General features: G+C 36.5%; 1 protein-coding gene across 5 annotated transcripts in view; it reads left to right on the forward strand.

Moving 5' to 3' along the window:
• Positions 1 to 20,887, forward strand: part of MPP7 (membrane palmitoylated protein 7) — a 110,933-nt gene extending 90,046 nt beyond the window's left edge. For 3 of the 5 annotated variants that reach the window (XM_042476137.1, XM_042476136.1, XM_042476138.1), the window contains 6 exons: positions 7,456 to 7,626; positions 10,962 to 11,042; positions 14,910 to 15,003; positions 15,584 to 15,692; positions 16,192 to 16,335; positions 17,840 to 20,887. In XM_042476137.1, the coding sequence (XP_042332071.1) occupies positions 7,456 to 7,626; positions 10,962 to 11,042; positions 14,910 to 15,003; positions 15,584 to 15,692; positions 16,192 to 16,335; positions 17,840 to 18,019 (779 nt within the window). In that variant the 3' untranslated portion in view covers positions 18,020 to 20,887. Of the gene's footprint in view, positions 1 to 7,455; positions 7,627 to 10,961; positions 11,043 to 14,909; positions 15,004 to 15,583; positions 15,693 to 16,191; positions 16,336 to 17,839 lie in introns of those variants that run through there. The other 2 variants (XM_042476139.1, XR_006104730.1) reach the window with 2 other exon arrangements.
• Positions 20,888 to 21,123: the final 236 nt, after the last annotated feature.

Raw genomic sequence — 21,123 nt, forward strand, 5'->3', positions numbered from 1 at the left:
ATAAGAGTGCCCCCCCTCAGCATAGTTTTGAAGACATTTTTTCACTAGTTTTTGCCCTCTGTCTTCTAATCCATTCCTTCCTCTCCCACCACAAAAACAACAACCTCTGCTGAAGAGGGACACTGAAAATGGGGGGACTGCAATGGAGAGGAGAAAATACCATACCATTGTGGTTGGGATAACATTCCAGCCGGCCCTCTTTATCAATGGATTTTTTTATCCACAGATTCAAGTGTCCACAGCTTGAAAATATTCAAAAAAAAGTATAAATTCCAAATAGCAAACCTTGATTTTCTATTTTATATAAGGGACACCATTTTACTATGCCATTTTATTTAGTGGGACTTGAGCATCCACAGATTTTATTATCCACGGGGGTCCTGGTACCAAACCTCAGCAGATACCAAGAATCTGCTTTAATGGCAGAAATGGGAGGAGACTGCCACCAGCTCCAAGCCACTTATCATTTGAATGCCTGGCTTTGAAGATCTTTAGAGCAGTGGTTCTCAACATTCCTAATGTCGTGACCCTTTAATACAGTTCCCCATGTTGTGATGACCCCCAACCATAAAATTATTTTCATTTCTACATGCAAATATATGCTTTCCGATGGTCTTAGGCGACCCCTGTGAAAGGGTCGTTCGACCCCCAAAGGGGTCCGGGCCCATGGGTTGAGAACCACTGCTTTAGAGCCAAGGTACTATAGGAGGGGTGGCTTGGAATATTGATTACACTACTGTCATCTTCTCCTTCTCCTGAATAACTGTTGGTGAGCTGTAGGAGCTTGGCACATGTGACAATATTCTCCACATTCCTCCTCCAGCCAAAATCTCTCCTGGAGACTCCATTATTCTTCATGAACTAGCACTCAAACCAGCTCCCAAGAAGATTAAAAAGCAGGTACAATTAAAACGCATTAAATTAGAATATGAAAACACAAATAATAGTATTAGTAGGAAGAATCAATCAATCAATCTTTATTAATGCTTAAGCCAAAGGCCATTCACATGATAAAATATAAAACCAATGACAGCAATTCAGAATTATAAAATATTCCATCAAATAACATCCAAATTTAATACATAATATGCTTCCAGTGAATTAAATAAGACAACGTTAAAAAACCACTTCAAGGTTTAGATAAGATCATCCACCTAACAATCGTTAAAACGTTAAAAAGTAGGAAGAATCAAATCAATTAAAATGAACTCCCATTTATCACACATCGCAAATCTCAGTCAATTTGGGAACTGGAAGATGGAAGTTGCAGTCTATGAAAGAACATGCATTATCACAAAAGCTAAAAAGTACCCACCTGTATTTTTCTCTCACTTAACTTGGTGGATAAAACTCTATTTTTATTAGCCAAGTAATTGCTGAAAGTCTGCTGAAATGAAGTCTTCATCTGCTAGAATTAAGACAATAGGGAGGGGCCAGCTTAACATCCCTTAGAGAAGGGAGTTCCACAGCCTCAGAACTGCCACTACAAATGCCCTCCTTTTGGTCTTCACCAGATATGCCCCTCAGAGTGGCAGAACTGAAAGAAGTACATGTATGTGAAAGGTTAGACAGGCTTGTATGGGGGAAGATGCTTCAGAGAGCCTAGATCAAAGTCCAATGGCTTTACAGCACTTTGAATTGTGCCTAGAGATGGGTGGCTAAATATTGTACTGTAAAAGGAAAGTTGTATGGCCGCAGCAGCCTGGGCCAGATGAAGTTTATGAATGTTCTTTGAAGGCAACCTTATGTAGAAAATTTAAGAATAATCAAGACAGTATGTAATTAATCATGTGTCATTGTGGCCAAATCATACATCTCTAGTAACAGGTGCCACTAGCAAACTAGCTTTACATGGGCAAACACACTTTTTGCCACTGCAAAAACCTGGGCTACTTCTTTATAGTCTCTGTGAATAGCGAGATCATGTAGCACCTTTCTACATACTGATTATACAGATTGATTATATATACATACTGATCTCTACAGACTGATTTTACAGATTTAACACAGCGATATCTTTGAATACTCTCTATGAATCATATAGTTAGATTTGCATGTGCATTAGCATCATTTGGAACAGTCTCAGGAAGGCTGAAGGAGCAATCCACAGCTTATCCTAAATGAATTTTAATTGCTGTTGCTGTTACTAGAATATAGTTAACTAGTAATTGCTAGTTGCAGGCAGTAGTCATAATGAAACTACTTTCAGGCGCAAATCTCATTATCTGGGAATTCTCTTTAACTTAATAGGACTAATTTCTGAGTAAATATTCTTACAATCAAAGAAGTTGTCACAAGCAGAAACTATTTTTACTTGGAATAGAAAGAAGCTGTATAATATAATTTCAATATAGTTTTGGAACTGAGTATGTAACAGTACTAAAGGATGTTGGAGTGTGATGCCATGGGGACTTGCAGATTTTGCCAGTTATATAAAAGATGACACCCTCTAGAATTTGTATTTTGTGCCAGTGTCTATGAAAACTTGGCAGGGATAGTGCCCCAGAATCAAACCCACAGTAATAAATCTAATACAAGATCCAATGACATGTTTGTAGAGATGGACTTTAGATGTTAGATCATTAGCTAAATTAAAAAGAAGACATTCAAAATTCAACAAAACCCTTTTTTGTTTTTGTTTTCACAGAATTTAGGTTTGCATACAATTTGATAGCCAATGTACTAAAGTGATTTGTCAATTCAAAACAATTCTTGTTAAATTGGGACAAAAATTAAAAATGAATTCATGGCATGAACTCTGAAAGCCTGTATTTGAATAATGTATGTTTTTCAAAATTTGAAAACATTGTGCTTGCTTGTGTCTGCTGTCAGACTAAAAGGTTCAGCAGCTGTGTCAGATGCATAGTAATTATTTCTAGCATATGTTTTGTAATTTACTACAACTTGACATGTTAATCCAGTCTATTGTTCTGTTTTGATCTGGGTGCAGAACGTTACAACAGATACCGAAACACTTTTGTCAAAAACATAAATGTATACAAATAGCTATTGATAGTGATACGTACCCACATTCAAATTATTCTTGAAGAATCTTAGATCGCATCCATTGTAGAGGTAGAAAACGTTCATTCATAGTCCTTATCTATTTGTAATTAATTTTTCAGAAAACATTTTTTAAAAAAACAACTTTGAATATTAGTTAAGAGTTAATCGTTTTTCTTCAAAATCTCTCATGTTCTCCTTTGTTTAAAATGTGAGATTAAGGATGGGATTTCTAGACAGAGGAATTGGTTTAATTTTCAGTCACTTCCATTGATGTTCTATGGACAAAGCAGAGTTTTCGCCTTTCCCTCTGTACTTTATATACATTAAAACAGGTTCTGAACCCTTAGAGCTATAGCTTTTTTTCCTTTCTGGGAAGGAAGGAAGTTCAACAAAAAGGAGAGAGAGAGAGAGAGAGAGAGAGAGAGTTTTTCATTACAAGTGTAAGAATTTACCAGTATAAATAGTACAAGGTTGGAGCAACTGTGGCTGTCCAGATATTTTCCAGCCCTGCATTTCTTAGCCCTAGCCAGCATAGCCAGTGGTAAGGGATTATTGGTGGTATAATCTAATACAACCCTATAATATTTTTTTCATTTAAACTTAGGCCTGTTATAGACTGCCAAAATAAAGCTGCTTCGGGTCTCTTTGGAGGTATGCTATTTAACTGATGCATGGGTCCTAAGAGTCCGGAGGTCACGCCAAAGCCACACTCCAGTCCTAAGCACTGGAGTGCAGCTTTGGTGCAGCTTCCGGACTCTTAGGGTGCATGCATCATTTAAACAGCATGCCTCCAAAGAGACCCAAAGCAGCTTTATTTTGGCAGTCTGTAACAGGCCTTAGTTCTTTAAACTGAAATCTAGCTAAGGACCAGGTTTTTCCTAACATGCCTTTGGAGCAATGCTACATCCTGAAGTAGTATCTTTCCAACTAAAAAATTAGAAGACGGTAACCTGTTGATCTGCTAAAATGTAAGGGCAGCCCCTGCTTCTACTGTTCCTATCACACATCCTAACAAATCTTCAGCCTCCTGCCCTACTTTCAAAGAATCATAGAGTTGGAAGAGATCGCAAGGGCCCCTACCATGCAAGAAATCTAAATCAAAGTATCCCTGACAGATGGCCATCGAGTCTCTGTTTAAAGACCTCTAAGGAAGGAGACCCCACTACACTTCCTTACTGTCAGGAAGTTCCTCCTAATGTTGAGGTGGAATCTCTTTTCCTGTAGCTTGCATACATTGCTCCAGGTCCTAGTCCTAGTCTCTGGAGCAGCAGAAAACAAGCTAGCTCCCTCCTTCAAGTATTTAAACAGGGCTATCATATCACCTTTTAACCTTCTCTTCTCCAGACTAAACATCCCTAGGTCCCTAAGTCTTTCCTCGTAGCACATAGTTTCCAGACCCTTCACCATTTTAGTTGCCCTCCTTTGGACACGCTCCAGTTTCTCAACATCCTTTTTAAATTGTGGTGCCCAGAACTGGACACAATATTCCAGGTGGGGCCTGACCAAAGCAGAATAGAGTGGCACTATTACTTCTCTTGATCTAGACACTATGCTTCTATTGATGCAGCCTATAATCGCATTGACTTTGTTAGCTGCCACGTCGCACTGTTGACTCACGTTCAATTTGTGGTCTACTTGGACTCCCAGATCCCTTTCACATGTAGTCTTGTTCAGCCAAGTGTCACTCATCCTATATCTGTGCATTTCATTTTTCCGCCCTAAGTGCAGTACCTTACATTTCTGCATTTTCACAGAGTATTCACGGTTGCACGGAACTGAGGCAGCATTTTCAGACTGTGGTTGTAAGAAATACAGGGGAAGCTTTTTCCTGAGATGATCAAGAGCAAATTTGGCTTCCACCCCAGTACTGTGCCTGGATGAAGCGCTTCATTTTCTTCTGGCCACCAGTTCTTCCACTAGATGGCCTGAGGTCCCCTACATGCATGTGTAGATTACAAAGGACTGGGCCACATTATCATTCTCTCTAGAAACATCCTGTCCATCATAACAGTGAATGTTTTGCTAGTTTTAGAAATGAACTACCTTTTCCATTGTTCAGCAATTTCTTCTGTATAGCCAAGGAATAGCAAGTGCTACAGGCTAGGTTTGCCATTGTCTTTTTCTGAAACTAGCCTGCATTATTCTTTCCCTAAGAAAACTTTGTGAAAATCATATGGTCACCATAAGTCAACTAGGCAACTTGCAGGAACATGCACACACCTAACACGTACGGCTATATAAATGCTATGAATATTGATCAGTACTGTCATGTTCTAGTACCAACCCTAGTATCAATATAGTACTACAGTATATAATACAATATGGTACTATTATCACATTTGTTTCCCAGTGACAGAATGCTGCTGATATTTTCCCATTCCTTATCTGTTGCCATGCATCAGGACACTAAAGTGTCAATCCTAATGATTGAATGATGTGAGACACATATTCTGCCAATGATTACATTTCTGTATGTTAACCTCTAAATGTCTTCCAAAATACAGAGTGATTCAAAAAGAATGGTGCAAAACCAAATAAGAATAGTTTTACTTTTACACCATTCTTTTTGAATCACTATGTAGAGTATGATAAAGTGCTTGTTCGGGCACACAGGGCCATAAACATGGCTGGGTTTACATATGACTACTATTTCTTATTCTACCAGGATCTTTATGATGCATAGGCTTTGTCATAGCTGACCACCCAAATTATGAATGTGTTTTTTCCCTTAAAATTGCACCTAACTGGAGCCCAAGCCCCAGATGCATGGTATTTCTCTTTGTATTATTGCTTGCCTTAAAGACATTATTATCTGCCTTAGCCCAACATATGGTCTCTGTGCTAATCAACTAGTTAGAAATGGTAGAATGTCATTTAATTTTACCTTCATACAAATATACCAACTATGCAAAATTAAGTTTGTTCTGATATCATTGCTTATAATTGTCATGTCCTAAACAACTTTTAACAATGCATAGTATTGAATTTAAAAATTAGCTTTCAAGTTCAAATACCCCAAGAGCCACATATGTGGCCTTAAACATCACCATCTCTCTCTCTGCCTTACTGCTCAAAAATGCTATTCTCAGATTCTTGGAGAGACTACGAGATAGAAATATAACCAATAATGGAATTTCAGAATGGAAAACAAATAACTAGATATTTGTTTATATTGATTTCTGTAATGACCTGTCACTTTTTCATTTTTTTAGAACTTTTCAAAATCTGGTTATGGTGCATAATGTGATCATGTTTTCCTTTGTTCTTTTCTGTTTTATATGAAATTACAGTAACTTCTCATGGCTTTTTTGTTTGTTTGTTAACTACATCTACAGTTTCTGCTGCTGTAGTTGTCCAATGTTATTAAAATATTTAATTCAAGAATGTAAAATTATTAACTTTTAAGAAATACATCACAACTGACTACTTCTGAATCTTTTTAATATGAAACATACTATGTCATCTATCATTGGGAAGATAAGTAGGTGATAAATGGGCAAGTTGCATCCTAGGAGACGTGGCTCTAGCTTCTGTGAGCACTTACATTATAGGTATCTCGGGTTTTTTAAACTAGATTTTGCAGGCCTTAGGGTTGCATGAATGATGTGAATACGTAGAAATTATTCTGTTCCCAATGCTTAACTTGTTGTTGTTGTTGTTGTTGTTATTGATAGTAGTATGTAATACCATGTTCTTCAGCCTATAAAGCCTCTCAGAGCGGCTTACAGGTTGCTAATTTGACAGTTCCCTGTCTCGAGGCTTACAGTTTAAAATGACATGACACAAAAGGAGAAGGGAATGGCAGTGGGGAAGGGGATCAAGTCCAGCAGATACTGCCAGTTCTTCTTTTTCTTTGAGGCCAAGGTGTTGGCAGTTAAGATAGAGGGGAGGCCTTTCATTTGCCTCTGGGGCTAGACATGGTGGAGCTGTGCCTACCTCTTCTTCTCTCCCTCCAAGGCTAGGATGGTAGCCGTTAAGTAGTGAAGCTAACTAAGCAGTTAATAGTCAACCCTGTTTCATTGATGAGATGCATTTTTAAAAAAACTGTTGTCAAATTTCATGTTTCCTTTTAACTATAACACATTTTCCCAAAGTTGATGCTTTGGAAGTAAAATTATCTGGTAATGCAAATAGGCTACATTTTTAAAAGGCATTTTCAAAAATTATTTGTATTTTGGCAATAGGGGTGAAATATGAAAAAAAAAATCAAACCATGTCACTAACAAATGCATTTGCATGAGCCTAACCAAATATAAGGAAGAATATATGGACTTCATTGTGGGTGCCTGGGTGAGGTGTATATATATCTGTCAAGTTATAAAACATTATATATGTTTTGTAGTAAAAGTAGAGAAGTAATCATTTGAAGGAGCATTTGTTGCAGATGGGCTGCATGCTTGGTTGATGGTATTAACACGTGTCCCTTCTAAAAAAATCTTGTAACTGCAGCTGGCTTTAGGAGGAGTTTTCGGCTAAGCAGAAAAGATAGAAAAACAAACAAGACCATGTATGAATGCAAGAAAAGTGATCAATATGATATGGCAGATGTCCCAACCTACGAAGAAGTAGCAAAGTATAAACGACAGCCAAACGAAAAATACCGACTAGTTGTTTTGGTTGGTAAGTTTTAATTCTTGATTTAGAAAGCTAGGTCAAATGTGATGATAGAGGTTTTAGTATACTGTGACATTGTTTAAAGTTTTATTCCAGTTGCTTTTCTGTCAAGTTAAATTGCCATATTTATTACATTTTAAAACTGAAAAACACTATTTTAAGTTGATGTCAGAAATGTTCCCTGCCAACTGAAACATTGTTTCATCTGCTATGATTTACCCCTGCTTTTCTTTTTTTTAAAAAAAAAATAAATAAATACTGGAAACTGCTTATAAAAATGAAAACAAGAACTATTTTTAAAACTACTAAAACCAACAATAAAAGCAGTTGTTGAAATAGGAGAATCCGGAAAACGAGTGGATAATAGCAAGCTAAAATTTTAAGTCTTTAACAAACATCTGAAAATAAGAGAAGAGCCGAGAAGATCTTACTGAGAAAAGTATTTCGTACTGTTAATTGACAATATCAAAAATGTGTTGTCCTCATCCCTGTGATCTCAGGCAAAGATGGGAAGAATGGGACCTGAAAGAGCAATGTTTTGTAGTAAAAGTAAAGTAAAGATAAACCCCCATCTGTACATACCCCCAAAAACTAAGGTTGTATTTCTCACTGAATCCCCCTTCTGAAACTCAGAGAAAAGGTGGTAAATTCTGTGATACTTCATCTGAGTGTCAAGATGTAAACCAAGAGGCTGTCCCTCCCTAAATCCTTACATCATGATCAGCAACAGCCACAAATAATGCCATCTACAAAAGCTAAATAAAATATGTGCACCCAGGGTGGGTATCTTTACCCACTGATGGTGGTAGTGGACAATAAAACCTTTCATTTAAAGAAGCTACTGTACGCACTTTAAGCAAAAATATCAAACCCCTTCATAATAATCTTCCAGGTGTCTTATTTCTGTGATGCTCCAGCATGTATCTACATGACAGGAGCAGGCAAATTATGTAGCCTATAGGACCAAAGTTTGAAAACCACTGCTCTAGAGCCTTCTTTTTACCAAAATGTAGGCTGAATAACAGTAAACATTATTCAATAAATTTACCCAGTTTCTGTTAGAAAGGAAGCGGCATACCTTGGAAGTGACAAGGGCAGTCAGGAAATACATTAAAAAGACTAAACCAGTGAAACTTACTGAGGCATTATTTCTTTGCTTCAGTCCAAAATCAGTAGGAAATAAGGCCTCTAAAGTGCAAATTACAAAATGGCTAAAGGTATGCATTTGGCTATTTTATGATTTAGTAAAAGTTCCTCCACTAAATGACGTGTGACCTCCCTCCATCCAATCAATGGTGACAGTTTTTATAGTAGCAATATCACTGGAGGATGTTTGTAATGCGATAGGGTGGAAAGAGCCATGGACATTTTTCAGACACTACAAAACAGACAAGCATAAATTGTCTCAGGCTGCATTTGGATGGAGTGTGCTTCAGTCAGTTCTGTAATTAGAAAGCAGTCACACCATCCCAGAAATCAGAGAATGAGGAATCGGTACGTACCGGGAAGTTTTATTCTTGGATGGTCTGGAGGAACAATTCACCTCTCCCCCTGAATGTGGCTGCATAGATAAAAGGAGAGTGACATTTTAAATTTTTGCAGTGTACCTTGAATCCCATTTCTAGAGAAGAAGACAAGATGAATAAAATGGTAACAGCAATTAAACTCATCTTATACTCAAGAATAGTCACGAACAGAAACAGGAGTACATGAACTAGGGGATTCTTCAATCTAATCTGCAGTTCTGAGGCCTTCAGAGAATGCATTTTCTGAAGATGCCAGCCACAGATGTTGGCAAAACATCAGGAATAAACCCTTCTAGAACATGGCCACATAGCCAGAAAAACCCACAAAAACTATGAGTTTAAAATATTGCTATTTAAAATTAAAAAATATTGTAGCACTACATTTTTGCTTCTTTTGCACTACTATGTAGGTCAGTGCTTCATTAGTAGTATGTCTTCCATTATTGGGGAAAAAATGCAGACCTGAAGAAATATAACCCTCTATCAGGGACTGTTATGAACTGTAGAACTGCTGTTTTTATAGCTCATATCCAAGGGAACACTTAAAATCAGTTTTTAATAAACAGCTTTGTCATTCTGTAATGCATAAGTAAAGGCACTTACTACTGTGAGCGAGAGATTGTGGGTTCTACACAGCAAGTAATAACATGCTTGAGTTGATTTTACACCTATATCAACAGAGTTCTGTGAAATGTGTGATAAGTAGACTTCTTATAACAAATCACATATGCTGGCTCAGAGGAATATCTAGAAATTTCATTTTATTTTTGTGGTAATAAATCAAGTGAAGAAAGTGTGCTTTTACAGTAACAAAAGCAGCTCACAAATTTATTGCAGACTTCAGTAATTTTGATGTTTTTCTCTTGGTATTAGAAGCAGCTTAAGTCTGGCCAATGTCATAAAAATGTCTTAGTTAAAATGTGGAAAAACTGGCACTGTTAATATAAGTACAGTAGAATTGGTCAGATTTAAAACCTTTATGCATGCTAGTAGCAGCATCCAATATGATGTGTGAAATGCAATTTTGATGTTAGTGCCAGGAAACACAAGGACAAATAATTAAATTTTCGCATAATTGGTTGTGGCAAGAAATGTTCAGCTTTAGCAACTGAAAGCACAATTTAGTGTTGGAGCTTATTTTAAAAAATAATTGCTTGGCAAGTAGAGAGTTTTACCTAACCTTATTTTAAATATATTTATTCTAATTTACAGAATGTAAACTCCCTATAACAGGGAACTTAAAGCTCCCTGTTGCTTTAGTTTTCATTCTTCACATGGTAGTAAGCTTAGCCGCATTGTTTTCAGTAACAGTCTTCAGAAAGATCATGCCTGATTTTGGTGTGGGCTCTTCATAAAATATAACTACTCTAAAAATTTAGTGCCTTGAGGTGAATCTGGACTGCATAAATAATGCATTTTAGCACCATTTTAACTGCCATGGCTCAGTGCTATAGATTTACCTTTTCTGTCAGGAAGCTCTGGTGCAGCAAGAAACTACAGATCCTAGAATTCTATAGCATTGAGCCATGGCAGCTAAAGCAGTGTCAAGGTGCATTTTTTTCTGCAGATTGGACCTTATAGTGCTTGATAATGCATAGTTCTGTTTATGTTCTATACAACCTTCTCCAATATGGTGCCATGCAGGCTGGGGTGATGGGAGTTGTATACCCAGTGCATCTGGATGTCACTATGTTGGAAAAGACTGTTCTGATATTGAATTGTTCTGTCCTTTCTGGCCCATACTCTCATTATAAAATGCTATGTGGTAATAGCAATCGAAGAAGAAGAATAGACTGAAACCTGTTTAAATTTCAGGTCCTGTAGGTGTAGGACTAAATGAACTGAAACGGAAATTGCTAATCAGTGATACTCAGCATTATGGTGTAACAGTGCCACGTAAGTAAAATCTGCTCTGAAAGTCCTTTATCAAGATTATCGTTATCAGTAAAGTTTTACTTAAGATAACATGTTCAAGCATTTCCTATGCATAGCTATTTTAAATTTCCTTTTAGTGTTACCTGCGTCTTGATTAAGAATTTAAGTATGTGATGTTTCTTCAACATTTTTTTCCCCTTAGGATAAGATTGATAGCACTGTTTTCTGCTTTTGTTACATTTGATGCCTTGTATTTTGGAATCTGAACTTCTCATTTAAAATCTGTTTAGGAGATCAGGAAACTAAACATGTAGAATGTTAGTCTATCAAGTTGGTGGCACAGAGATGTACAGCCTGTGCCAAAACTAGGATAGACACCAGGAATTTGTTGCCTCCAGGACAGAATTAGAGTGGCCCACTGGGCCTGTGATGTAATAACCAGGCACACACTCCTGTCTGCAGCTTTAGTGCTGCAATGTTGTTTGCAAGCCACTCCCCAGCTCAATAGAAACCATTCCAGGTCAAAGGGAAACACATACTTATTTAGTCTTCCATAAACAGGAATTTGGCTTGGATCTGGGCCAGGTTTAATATCCTGACTTGGTTAACAAATAATTTGATCAAACCACTGTTTGTAGAATGAAAGCAGTTTGTTGCTAACTAGGAATCTTTTACATTTAATCTCTTTTTCTGATAAGGGGGAGAGAACCACATGCAAAGGCAAAGTTCAATCTGATCATAGGTTTTATTTTATTTTATTTTAAAACACTGCTACTAGTAATTCTGAGAAGTAAATACAGGTTGAGTCTCTCTTATCTGAAATGCTTGGGACTGGGAAAGATTTGTGGCATTTTTGACTTTGGAATATTTGCCAGCCACCCAGTTCTGCCTTGTGGATGAATGACCAGGAGCACCACTAGCGTCAGTGGCGCAAAGGCAGAAGTGGGTGACTAGAGGGCTTCCTGGAGATTTCCTTTACAGTAATGAGGTCCCTTATCTTCTGTATAAATAAAAATGTGAATGTTTGTTTGTTCAAAATCTTAAATCTCCGAAAGTTCTTCATCGATTGCTTTAAAATTCTGACACAATGTTCCCTTCAAATACACATGTTTTTATATACCTACTATGTTTTTATATACTTACTATTATATAAATGTCACACCTGTGACAGGTAAAAATATGTTTTTTAAGAAACAGCGCCATCTGTTGGATGTAACAGCAACACCGATCATTGCAAGATTTGCATAGAAACATCAGACCATTTGAGAACGCATTCATATTGCTTGCAGGAGATTTCAGGCAAACATTACCTGTAATTCCTCAATCGACACCAGTGGATAAAATAAATGCTTGCTGGAAATACTCCACTTTGTGGCAACATGTAAAGATGTTAAAATTAACTACAGATATACGTGTCCACCTGCAAAACGATCGATCAGCTGAAATATTCTCACATCAATTACTGGAAATTAGGAATGGAAAGATGCCAGTTCATGTGACCTCAGGATGAATTTCATTGCCTCATAACTTCTGCAATTTAGTGACGTCAAAAGAAGAATTGTTTGAAAAAGTATTTCCCAATATTCAAACCAATTATAAGACTCACGATTGGCTGAGTGAATGAGCTGTTCTTGCGGCCAAGAACAAAGACATTTACAAACTTAACAATATTCTTCAATCTAACATTCAAAGCGAGACTGTCACATACAAGTCTGTCGACACTGTTGTTGAAGCAGATGAAGCAGTGAATTATCCAACAGAATTTTTGAATTCACTCGATCTGCCAGGGATGCCACCGCATGTACTGCAATTGAAAATCATTGTTCCAATTATCATGTTGCGCAATATCAGCCACACAAAGCTTTGCAATGGCACGCAACTTGCAGTAAAAAAATTAATGAGTGATGTTCAAAGGTGAAGATGTCCTCATTCCTCGCAATCCTATGATTCCAATAGATATGCCATTTCAATTTAAGAGATTGCAATTCCCAGTTCGATTGGCATTTGCAATCACCATCAACAAAGGGCCAGTCTTTAGAATTTTGCAGTTTAGATCTAGACACAGATTGCTTCTCACATGGAAAAGTATATGTTGCTTGTTCTAGAGTCAGCAAGCTAGACAATCTCTATATCTACACAGACAATGGAACAACAAAAAATATTGTATACCCACAAGCACTGTGAAATTAAATATTTCAGAAACGTGTGCTTTCTCTTTTCTTTCTTTTCCATTTAACTTGACTGAGCCACAGCAATGTGTGGCTGGGTACAGCTAGTATAAAGTAAAATTGTGTAGCATTAACGGGCTGCAGAGAGGCACAGCTGGAGAGAGACATGAGATTTCAAAAACTTGCTTTTTAAAAAATGCATGAAAAATAGAGTGAACTTTCCAATGACTGGCCCAGCCGTTGAAGGAAGCCAGTGACACCAGAAGCTGGTGGGCAATAGGACCCAGGATAAACTGCAGCAGTGGCAGCATCTACACTGATGGGCAATCCAAAATCCGAGTTGTTGTCTCCAACCAAGTCTCTCTGTAACCTTGCACCATTTTATTTTATACAAGGGACCTGATTTTAGAATATTTTCCAGTTGCCCACTTCTGCCTTGTGAATGAACAACTAGGAGCATTGCTGTCACTGCCACTGGCATCTCAAAGACAGAAGTGGCTGGCTGGAAGGCTTCTTGAACACCTCCTCTACAGTAATCAGGTCTCTTATAAAAAATAAAATGGTGGGCTGACCATCTTTGTCACTGCTGCAACTGCTGAGGCAGCTCTTCCTAGGTTCTGTCACCCACCAGATTTTGGTACCACTTGCCTCCTCCCACCACAGCCTCAGTCATCAATTTTTTCATCAACTTTTTTAAAAGTGAATTTTTGAAATTTCTTCATGTTTCTCTCCAACCACATCTCTGCAGCCTGCAAATACTGTACCATATTATTTTATATAAGGGACCTGATAGTTGCATAGGAGATCTCCAGAGACCATTCCAGCCACCTGCTTCTGCCTTCAAGCCAGCGCAGATGGCGCTCCTGGTCATTTGTTCACGTCTGTCTCCAGCCTTGAAATGTACATACTATATTACTTGTGTTGTAGCTCCAAAATGTTTGGATTTTGGAGCGTTACAGATGTCAGAATTTCGGCTAAGGAAGACTCAACCTGTAATGGTATGCCGAGGGGAGAATTAATACATGTTTTTTTTTAATAAAACCTAAAATAGGTCTATTGTCATATCATACCAAATTGCATGAATAAAATATTTGCAACTGTACATACATGTGTGCACATATAACCACTTACGTTAACACAGATGTTTTTAATGGGAAGACAGCTCATGGGTGACAAAGAATGAGTTACTTTTGTTTAAAGTCTTGCTTATTTTCATGAAGTGGCGAAGATCAAAACTATTTTTAGGCATTACAGATGAAGATAGACCAGATCAGCTCTAAGAACAATCCAGACAATAAAAAAACATGTAGAAAGCTTACTGTAAGTCTTTGGTGATTCAGAGATCAGAAGCAGGTCACATACTTTCTCCACTTCCCCTTTCCAGCATATTGATGCCACTAAAAAGCCAGGAAGTCGATAACCATACTTAGAGTTTTCCCCACATTCAACGACTATGGGAGTATACTTTTGCATGTTCTGAAGGGAATATAAATTATGAATAAGGTGCTACATTAACCTAGGCCCACTCCTGATCTCTCTGTGTATTGAAATGAGAGCGGGAGTTCTGAAGTTTAGTTCCCCCTCCCCATGATTGTCTGTGGGTTGAATGCAATTTCTTTGCATTGCAACAATATTTTGCTATGTGTATTTAATATCAAATGGGATAATTTTATTTATCATTATTTGTAAACCCCTTTTTAAAATTTTTCCCCAATACCAGATACAACAAGACCAAGAAGAAGTCAAGAAAGTGATGGTGTTGAATACACTTTTATTTCAAAACACCTGTTTGAGACAGATATACAGAACAACAAGTATGTAGAAACAGGAGCTCATATGATAGCAGTGTTTTGTCATTTTGTGACTAGATATTTGTTTCCTATTGAAATGTTAATAATAAGGGGAAACTTGATTTAAATTTTTGGAGGATATCATATATTTTCATCATGCTGTCAGCTTTCAGTGGCTTCTGCTGTTTAGTGTATCCACTGTTCTATTGCATGATGTTGCATTAGTTTAAATGAGGATGATAGCATTAGTGAATACCTTCTTTCTTAGGGCTTTTGTTTAGTGTAAGTGTAATATAAGCAAGTTTGTCATTTTTAAAAGATAGTAAAGCGAAAGACACGTAGTGGAGCAGATATCTGTGGAGTTTTATGTTAAAGTGGGGTCCTTAAGTATAACAGGAATAATCCAGTGGGCCCTTGGTATCCACTGGTCTTTGGTTCCAGGGCCACCTATGAATACCAAAATCCATGGATGCTCAAGTCCCATTAAATACAACGGTATAGTAAAATGGTGTCCTTTATCTAAAATATCAACAGTGGGTGCTTCAATCTGTTGGTAAAAAGTCCACGGATATGGAGGGCATACTGTATCTATTTTCCATTACAGATTTATTGAATATGGGGAGTATAAAAACAATTACTATGGTACCAGCATCGACTCAATTAGATCTGTTCTGGCTAAAAAGAAAGTATGTTTGTTGGATGTTCAACCTCATGTAAGTAAGCAATATGTTTTTTCAGTTTCCTATTTTTAATCCAATATTGAGTTGTATTGCCTCATTGGAATTCTGTGGAGAAAATAATAGAATGATTAAGAGGTCAGAGCCACATGTTAGTGGAGTAGAAGTGTGAACTTGAGTGCTAAAAGTCTTTCTGCTTGGCACAGATGAAATCAGATTTATTTTTGCAAAATTAATTTAAAGTTTGTACTTGCCTATTCAGATTTGGAAGGGTTTTTTGTAGTTGTTGTTGTTCCCAGTTCTGTGTCCATGGAATTAGAATATGTGAACAAAATGACTGATGATTTTTGAACAAAAAATATAAATTGTTCTGCACAATTAAAGTTCTAAATACATTATGTTTAATTAACAGTAACTTGAGTGGATGAGGGAGAAAAATAGAAATGTGCCAGTTAAACAACGGTGGAGACTGCCAGCTTTTCAAAGTAAACAAATTTTAAAGAAAACTACTTGTAACTTAGCATTTTCTCTCCAGACAGTCAAGCATTTGAGGACACTAGAATTTAAACCATTTGTCATATTTATAAAGCCTCCATCAATTGAACGCTTGCGCGAAACAAGAAAAAATGCCAAAATAATTTCAAGCAAGGATGAAAAAGGTGCTGCCAAACCTTTTCAAGTAAGTAACTCTTGCTTTTCTACATATGTGAAAAGTGGTCATAATTATTATAACTATAGGTGAACTTGTTCTTGTGTCTTTAGTTCTTCAGAATGCAGATAAAGTATGGAAAGCTAAATAAGGGAGTCTGATCTCTTTTTTTTCCTTACTTGGTATTCTTCGGACCCAAGAGCAGGAGTTTGAAATGTCTTACAAACTATGTTTTTGCCGGAATAGTTGGTTACGAAAGCAGCTCCTGGGAGAACATGCCCTGTTAGGTCAGAACCAGTTAAACCTCCATCCTACAGTGTCCTCTTTGCTCCATTGAAGTTGATGAGGTGATTTTATCCATGTTATCAGTGAACCACAAGACTTATCAATTATTTTTGTATTAGATCTTATTTAGTTTTTTATTTAGTTTATTTAGTTTTGAATCCATCTCTCCAGAGCTGGATACTAAAATAATGTATCAAGAAAGTACAAACTGGAGGAAAAGAGGAAAATACAAACTGAGTGAAATAAGATTGATGCACCAGCCTCCACCTACCTCAGTCTCATCTTCATGTTCAATGTGATGGTACCTGGGAAATATGCAATTTACTCTTGTAAAGTCACTTCAGAGAGTGTAACCTATCATTTTCCCCATGTCGATATTAATCAAAGATTCCATCTATGAACAGTATGATTTTTCTTCTGAGATGAGACCATTTTAGTTGTAAACGTTGGTTGTCTAAAATTAATTTGAATACTGGATTACTGAGACTTCTCAAGAGTGATCTGCTGAATGCACAAATAGTTCCTTAATTTGAAAAAGTGTAATGCAGCCTTGGGAGTATGCTCCTCTTAAGATTTTCTGTCTTAATTTTATATAATTAAATTCTGTGTCTCCAAAAACATGAATATAAATCTACTGAATGAGGCCTAGTAAGACCCAGGAATCCAAAAGGAATGATTCTTTGGATTCTTACCAAACTTCCAAAAATACAGACTGTGTTCTAGTAAATCCCTTGCTAATAGCAGGCTGAGTCTTAGGTAATGCATTTGGTCAGTACATCATTAATATAAACAGCTTAAACTCATTTTTCCAGTGCTTTTCTAACATACAGGCATTTCTTTAATTATCTGTCAGTATCTCACAGTGCTGATAAGCAGATGGGGGAAAGCTTGGAAGGTGGGCAAAATGACACTTTGTAAACAGTTACAAATGATGTGAAATTAAGATGTATGTAAATTTTGTGATAAACATACCTTTCATTCCTTTTTAACAAGCTAACAATGTAGGCATAGTCTAAAGAGTTTCAACAGGCAAGAGGTGTAGATTTCCCCAGCATTACCCATTGTAAAATGATGATTGGCAAAGTCTCCAGAACAGTTTGGGGGGTGGGAGGTAATGTGGAATATTGTTAGCTTCCTCTTGCACAAGTAGAATACATCAATATCATTGAATTCTTGATTCCCTATGAGTTTTGTAGTTACATGGATTCCCTTGTTTTTACTTTTGTCTGACTGCTTCTCTCCATTTTAGGAAGAAGACTTTCAAGAAATGATTAAATCTGCACAGATTATGGAAAGCCAATACAGCCATCTTTTTGACCAAGTTATAGTAAATGATGATCTTACTACAGCTTATAACGAATTGAAAACAGCCTTTGACAAACTGGAGAGAGAAGCATTTTGGGTTCCAGTCAGCTGGGTGCATTCATAACATTAAACAAATAAAGATTTCAGAATGTTTTAATAAGGTACTTAGTTGGATCTAAATGAACATTTGTTGGTGCAAACCATTTCTAGCTTTGACAGACAGATGTATTTACAAACTTGGTGCCGTGGAATGTTGATCTTAACTTTTCTATGTATAAATCTTCCAGTTTGGAAATAGGATTTTGGAGGCAGAAGATCACAGTGAAGCCTTATTTTTACCAGATTGAGTTAAATGCATCCTCAGTTTTGATGATACCATGTTTTATTAGCAATTTGTATTTGCAGTGGGGAAATTCCTTTAATTCAGGAGCTATTAAAGGTCTGAGATCAGTGTTGGTATACATTTTTGATATAAGACCTAATTGAGGGTTAACACTTCAAAATGGGGAGACAAACATTTATTTCATTAGAATACAGGTTTTTAAAGAGACTGAATTATGTCCAGTATGAATTATCAGTGTGGATGTGGGTGATGGTGGAGTATGAACTTGTCTTCCACATTGAGACTGATTTACCACACAAGCGAATAGAACTTCAGCAGAAAAATTACTTAAATTTTATCAGCAATAATAGTCTTCATCCTACATACTCCCTTTGATGGGAGTCAAAAAATGTAAGACCTCTAAGACTGTAACTTGGATTGGCTACAGTTAGTCTTATGTAAGGTGTTAAGCTGAGATGTTGGAGGTGTAGCACTTGTGTTAGAGACACTTTTTGTGACTAGTTTTTATTCATATGATTGCTTCATTGTTTAATATATATACCTTTCTAAAACAGCCTTTGAGAAAATCCAGAAACTATTTTTTAAAATGTAAAAACTTGTAATTAAACCATGTTGCTCACTTATTTTATAATAATCACATACAGCTGAAACCTCAAATTGCATTCTCTGCAATGAAGAATGTGGTTGGAATGAAGAAAGCATTTTGATGTCTCTTGATTTCCCCTCAACACAAAGTATATTAGTAAATAGAGAGACATTTCTGTGCAAGTGAATCTGTCTTACTGATAGCATGTGATGATGATGCATCACAGCCTTGGCATGCAAACAGGAAGCCAGTTATTTTATGTTAACATATAAAGGAGTTAACTGTCTTATTTAAAGGCAAAAGAATTTAGTGAGACTATATATATTTATGAAAAGAAGGGAGAAGGGATATTAATTTTTTTGAATTTCTTGTCAGTGTGATCATTTATTAAACAGATCTGTAGGTGTCTGTGATTTGAAACATTGCCTTTATAAATTCAACATTCCTTGTAAATATTTTAGTTTAGATACAGATAAACCACCGGGTCTTTGCAGATGTAGCCTAAATAGATGATTGGCTTTTTGGTTCACTGCATTTCTGCTTTAAAATTGTGTAATGCAAGGAAAGTGCCAACAACTAAAACATTGTGTCTTGAGACATTTATGATACTTTGATGCATCCTGTAGCTTGGCACTGAACATTCACATACTAATTTGGAGTGTCTCAGGTTTTACTAATTTCCTAAGAGGCAGCTGTGTTTCTTTCTTCCTGCAAAACCAACAAAGTCTTGTGGCACTTTAAAAAATGAACTCATTTATTATGGCATGAGCTTTTGTGGACTATAGCCCACAAAAGCTCATACTATAATGAATTTTTAATGTTTTAACTTTGTTCAGGACTTGTCCTGGTGGTATTGTTTTGGTGAACGGAACATAGTTTCAATTCAGTTACATTTGATTGCTTGAGAAATAACAAAACTGGAAAAACAATTTTACAAATAAATGTTCGATTTTTAAAATACCACTCTGAATAAATCACTGTGGGGGTTTTATTGTCAGGTACTAAGTATCACTGATCTTCTGTGGACACAGTGAGAACCAGAGCTCAAAACTGTCTGGTTATCTACTAAGGTCTAAACTTTGAATACAAGAGGATCCAAAGTGTTTCTTATAAATTATGTTTGCTTGTATGTTTTTGTGTAAGAGCCTATTCTTATGAAGTATGTGTTGAGTACAAGATAACATTTATTCTTTAGATATCAAATGTTATGGCAGCTCAGAGAATCTCTGGTATCAGTGATGTTGCTTCACCAGTTACTGCTACCTAAAAAGTAGCATTTTAAAATTGTGGTCTTGCTAGCAATAATTGAGACTTATTATGTGTGTAACATTGCCTTGTTCTTTGTAGGAAATGGGTATTACCATCTTGCTATCTTCAAAGCAGTTGTTCAAGTCTGCATTGGCTTTAAATACCCCCGTTTTGATAAGAGCACACTCACCCCAGTTCAAGAGCTCCATTGTTCATAGACCTTTGCATATGTAGGAACTATCTGTTCTCATCAGTGTGGTGGAATGCTCTATGCACGTACATAGGAACTGTTTGGCACTTTGGGATATATATTGCATGGGACATTTGCGAAAAAGAAAAACAAAAGAAAGAGACCTGAAGTCAGTTTTTGGGCTAAAGGTGATACTCTTATGTTTTTCAGCCTCTTGAAATTGTATGGCATGATTTTGACAACTGTGTTCTCATGTTTTAAATACTGATAACCTTACTGAATTGTTGCTGTTTTGTCGTTGTAAAACAAATGTTGAATTTTTATACTGTTGGATTCAGAGCAATATTACATATTTACATGAATTCTGTTACTGATGATGTGCCTGAAATACAACTTCATCATCTTCAATCAATAAATTATTTCTCAAAAATCTACTTTTGTAAAGCACATACGTTTTGTAAAGCACATATATGGAACACAGATTACAGTAGTCATCTTAATAAAAATGGTGAAAAGGTATTGTACTTACATTAGCTGGCATCAAATAAGTAATGTTAATGAAATAACAAATGTCTCAAAGCAGTAGTTTTGCTGCAGGAAAAATGCTTTTGTTGAAGAACACTGGACTGTGTTGTTGTTGTTGTTGTTGTTGTTGTTATTATTATTATTATTTATATAGCGCTGTAGATTTGCACAGCACTGTACATAAAAACAATAAATATATAAGTATAAACCTGGTTATGGCGTACAATCTAAGAAATAATAGGATAATACATATAAAATACATAGCAATACAGGAAATGGTTCAATAAAACAGGCAACAAAAAGAACATCAAATATGTAGCACAGTGATGTCAAAAC

The sequence above is a fragment of the Sceloporus undulatus genome, chromosome 6 (assembly GCF_019175285.1).
Source record: "Sceloporus undulatus isolate JIND9_A2432 ecotype Alabama chromosome 6, SceUnd_v1.1, whole genome shotgun sequence".
Lineage (NCBI taxonomy): Eukaryota > Metazoa > Chordata > Lepidosauria > Squamata > Phrynosomatidae > Sceloporus > Sceloporus undulatus.